Source organism: Nelumbo lutea, chromosome 5, assembly GCF_056320005.1.
Source record: "Nelumbo lutea isolate HS-2025 chromosome 5, American lotus-T2T, whole genome shotgun sequence".
NCBI lineage: Eukaryota > Viridiplantae > Streptophyta > Magnoliopsida > Proteales > Nelumbonaceae > Nelumbo > Nelumbo lutea.
In genome coordinates, this window is record NC_142688.1 from 72,485,798 (window position 1) to 72,490,540 (window position 4,743).

General features: G+C 45.6%; 1 protein-coding gene across 1 annotated transcript; it reads right to left on the reverse strand.

Moving 5' to 3' along the window:
* Nucleotides 1-447: 447 nt before the first annotated feature.
* Nucleotides 448-4,095, reverse strand: QKY (C2 calcium/lipid-binding plant phosphoribosyltransferase family protein). The gene has a single exon (XM_088942367.1). The coding sequence runs from the start codon at nt 3,792-3,794 to the stop codon at nt 708-710; it is 3,087 nt and encodes a 1,028-aa protein (XP_088798493.1). The 5' UTR covers nt 3,795-4,095; the 3' UTR covers nt 448-707.
* Between the last annotated feature and the right edge of the window lie 648 nt (nt 4,096-4,743).

The window sequence follows — 4,743 nt, forward strand, 5'->3', positions numbered from 1 at the left end:
TAATTTCTTAGATCTTGATATTGTAAACAAGAACATTGTAGTTGGGCGTTTCTGGTGACAGTAACCAGACAATAAAAACAATTGAGATATGCATCGAGAATAGATTATATAGTGCAGTAACGACTTAGAAAACTCAATCTCAATCTCAATCATCATCATCCCTTCTTCATCAGAAGATGACTGAGAATGTAACAAATGGACATTTTTCTTGTGGAAGTTACTAAGTTAGAACCAAGGGTAAGCACCAGCTGTTCTTTAATTTGAATCAGGTGGGGGGGGATATTGTTACAACGGTTAATGCTTAGTTTAGGATCAAAAGTGTCCTACATATTTATGGCAAAGCAGTAATAGTGGTAGTAAGATTATATACATACTAAAATCACAAGAACTTAGATAAGCTAAAATGCAATTTAATATTTGCAGTAAAAAATACCAAAACCCAGGAACTGTCATCCAAATTTCACTTTACTCAAGTATACCAATCTCTTCACCAAAATGGCTTGCCCTCCTTATTTTCAATCTACTAATTCCAGAAGGGGAAAGAGAAGAGTTACAAAAGAGAAAAAATAAAGTAAAAATAAAAAGACATCTCTGGATCTCCCCTTTCCCTCTTTGTTATTGCCAAGTATCAACAGTTTCATCAAAATACCCGTACATTCATTCACTCCCTCCCAATTTGTTAATGCAAAACTAATCTTTACTCTTTGTTACATTAACCTATCAGATAAACTAGGAAGCCGACGGAAAAAGTTCAAGCTTGCTGGTGGCATTGGCTCTCTGAACATTGGGTGCCTCAAGAAATAAAATCCAAGTGCCACTGCCACCATCTTTGGAGGCACCACATACAGTACCACAGCCACTGCTAAGCACACTGCAATGAATAATCGTGTTGCCCTTGGGTCTCTCCAGCTCACTAAAGCCTGCAGCCTCTCTCCCTGCGTTGCAAAGTCCCCAAGCACTGTCTGTATCCTTGCTGCTAGTGTTCTTAGCCTGTCATAGCGGGCTCGAACAATGTCTGGGGGCTTTGTGCTTGGGACAGGATCAAACTCCTCATCTAGCTCATCTGGATCGACAGTATCAGCTTGAGACAGTCGAATATCCATCCCTGCTGGAATTTTAGGTTTGAAGCGGTGGTACCAAACCCCAATCAAGAACACATATAAGAATACAGTTGGGACTATCAATTCAGGGTACCACACAAGCACCAAATACAGCAAATGCACCAGCACTGTTGTAACGGGGTTCTTCCACCGCCTGATATCATCCACCCATCTTGCCAGCCCAATAGCCCATGCCAGCACTGCCATGATTCTAAACCAATTAGCTTTGCTCTTCCGCATGCTCCATGTATGTGAATCTGCATCAAGCATGTACCTGACCACCTCTTGCCCCAATGGTGGCTCGGACCGTGCAAGCCATGCCGCTACCATCTTAATGGCTGCACCGCGCAATGCCTCTTGCTGGGCAACACCCAGTGGGCGGAGGTAATGCATGCGTGGAAGCATTGGCTGCCCGTATATTGCACAGGTGTCAGGAAGTAACGGCGGACAGGCAAACCGCATCGCCACCTCTATCTCCCCCATCTTCTTCAACCCAGACTTCTGTAGCACTAGTAGCGGATATGAATTTGTGTACACCTTGTTACTCTCCAGCGTAGATACCCGTATCCTTACCTTCCCAATATGGTAGTCTGGCCTCTCCTCCGTGGCGTCTGCAAATATTCGCCAATTGTCAAATACTCCTATTGTCAGCACGGTGCAAGGGTCATATACTTGCCAGGTGTATTGCTCGTTCCACCGTGGATCAAAGCTGTCCGTGATAGTCCTAGTTCGCACCCACTTCTTGCCATACTTCGCAACACAATATGCATCAGTGGAGCCTTTACCAGCTCCTTTGGTCTTCATTGGGAGCAAACCTCGAGCACCTAGAATGCCAAGCTCCAAAATTCCAATTGCCGGCTTCCACAACTGTTTGGCTGTCGGACGGAAATCACTACACACGTGTGCCGCCTCATCAAGCACGTGATACCCACCTTCCAAGCATAGCCGTAGATGAATCCGGCCACAGTAGATCGCTCCTCCTCCTCCTCCGCCTGCAGGAGCTCCACCATGACCACCGCTGCTGCCACCATCAAGCACAAACCACTTGGAAAGCACATGCCGCTCATCTAATCGTTGTTCCACAGAGCTCAAAGGCACAGTAACATTGCCGAGAAGCACAGGCTCCTTGCTTGTGCGATCTTCAACAAGTAAGATCAACTGGTCTTCAAGTGGTTCGCCTGCAACAAAAACCAGGTCTTCGTTCCAGAAGAACGACGAGATGTGATTGCTCGCGGCCCGTCTGCTTCGTATAGACTGAAACCCCAACTGTGCTTTCACTCGAATATCTAGCGTCGTCGCCGGTGGATGGTTCGAAAAAAGGTGGAGGTCTTGAGCTTCAAGCACTGTGACTCGAAGATACCAGAGCTTCGGTGACTGGTAAACCTTCGACCGAGTGTGACTCACATAAGGTGCGTCCGAGCTCCATGACTCAGGAAACGCGTCATCGGCCTGAGTACCAATCCAGACCGAAAGTTGAATGTCGCCGGAGACTTTATTCGGTTGTTGATCGTCACCGCCTTCGAGACGGTACCATTGCGGAGCTAACGAACTGTCCGGTGGATCGCGGACTGGAACGTCAGATAAATCGAAGCAAACACCGCCAAGGAACGCTTCAGACGCTCCATCCCAGACCGAGATCTCTAATGTGGCATTACCAGAATCCGGCCGGTTGTGGCCAAGAGCGAAGACCTGGTGCCACTCAGGGTTCCCAGAAGCTTCGCCAGGTTTGTGGGTCGCTGGTTTCGATCTAACGAAGTGGCTACCCGTACGGATCTTCACATGGGGGCTCTCGTTTGGTGCCAGAGCACGAGCCTTCACGATTCGAACGAACAAGTACTGCATTGGCTCAACGAGATCATACGCTGAAATCCGCTCGCTCTCACCGGAAAATCTGCCTGTGATGACCCTCGGCGCGTATTCCCCGTTAGGTCTCCCGAAGACCTTGATTCGCTCTGTAGTCACTACTCCACTTGTCTGGACCTTCCGTACTTCCGGCGGTACCTGTTCAGTATGAGCAGCAAAAAAAATTCCATGCGACTCCGGATGCTCCGGTTGCACAGTAACCGGAGGGGGAGATTCTGCAATGGTAACGATCGGCGGAGGCTCCGCCATCTCCTCAGCTGTTTCCGTCGGCAAGATAATTTCCGGCAGAACCTTCTCCTCCTCAGGCAACTTCTTTGCTTCCGTTGGGGGCGGAGCCCCCTCGTCAGGCGGCGGCGGTCCCTCTTTCTGCTCCTCAACTAGTTCATCATAATAGTAAATTCTCAAGCCAATTTCTCCTTTAACCCAACTAAACACGCTCTTCTTCTCCAAAGGGAAGTAAATTAAACCTTCGTCCCCTTTCTTCGAGAACTGGCTCCCGTACAACTTCACTCGGCCAAGAAAGTGGTTTTTCCGAGCACTTCCACTGCCTTTCCCCATTTTCTTGTCGTTGAACACCTCGATTTCGAGCTCCTCTGCTTCCATTGTCTTGGGATCCGTGACAATGAACTCGAGCTTTTCGTTCCATATTGGATTCAAGTCTCTGAACTTCGTCGAAGTTCGCTTCCTCTGTCCGTCGAAATCTGCGATGACATACGGGCTCGAGCTACCTTGGCCGTCTTTGGGGGCAAGGTCGCGAGCGTCAACCACTTCCACGACCAAATTCCTTACCGTCGTCGCATGCGATGGCGGTGGTGGTGTTGCCATCGTCATTTCATCTTGGTCGGAAAAACAGTTTTTCAGCAAATCCCGACCGAGGCAAAGTTTTGGAGTCTGGAGTTTGTGCGAGAATAACTGTCGATAGCCGTAGCAGAGAAGGCGGAAGTTACGCCACTGCTTTCTAATTTTCTATTTGCTTTTTTTTTTTTCTTTTTCTTTTTTTCGTTTCCGGGGAGAGAATGTTTGAGGAGATCAGATTCCATTCCGTGTCGGGAAGGTTTCTTTCTTTCTGGTTTCTTCCGTGTCCATGTCATTTGTTCGTTTCTCCATATTTTGTATGTGAAGGCTCAGTTTGGAAGTGACGGGATCTGCTATTCACAAATAGCAGGCACATCCATCCTTTGGAACATCTCCCGTAAATAATAATTAATAAATACGGGAGATATTTTCAGTGCGTGTGAGGCGCGAGGTGTGAAAAATCTCAGTTTGAAAAGGGTAAATACACAAGGATTTAGAATTTTAGAAATATAAAATAAACTTTGTAATGGCACAATGCCAATGCATGTATACAATACAAAATAGGTACAGAATACACTATTAAATACAAAATACAACATTTTGCACTTATATTTGTATTTGTATTTGTACTTCTCCCAAACTCAAGGCTTAGGTTGTGATACTTGACCTCTCAAACTTTTATTTGTAATAAAGAGCAACTAAACTTTTTACATTGCAACACTTTGCCCGGCATCACCAATAGTGTTGACCGTAAAGGTAAACTACTAAAATACCCATATGAAGTTTTGTAAATATTCATTTCTGTAAAATTGAATATTTACCACATATTATTAAAGCTTGATTTCAACCCACCATGTTAAAAATCATTACATAATTAATTTATTTTTCACTGCTTCATGTTTTACAAGATATACCTACTTTTAAAGACTTAAACAATATTAAAGATGTCAACTGTGTGACATGTTATTGTATCACTAGTTTATGG

Excerpts from the sequence above, each read along its gene's own strand:
- QKY (XM_088942367.1), bottom strand. The coding sequence starts at position 3,794 with ATGACGATGGCAACACCACCACCGCCATCGCATGCGACGACGGTAAGG.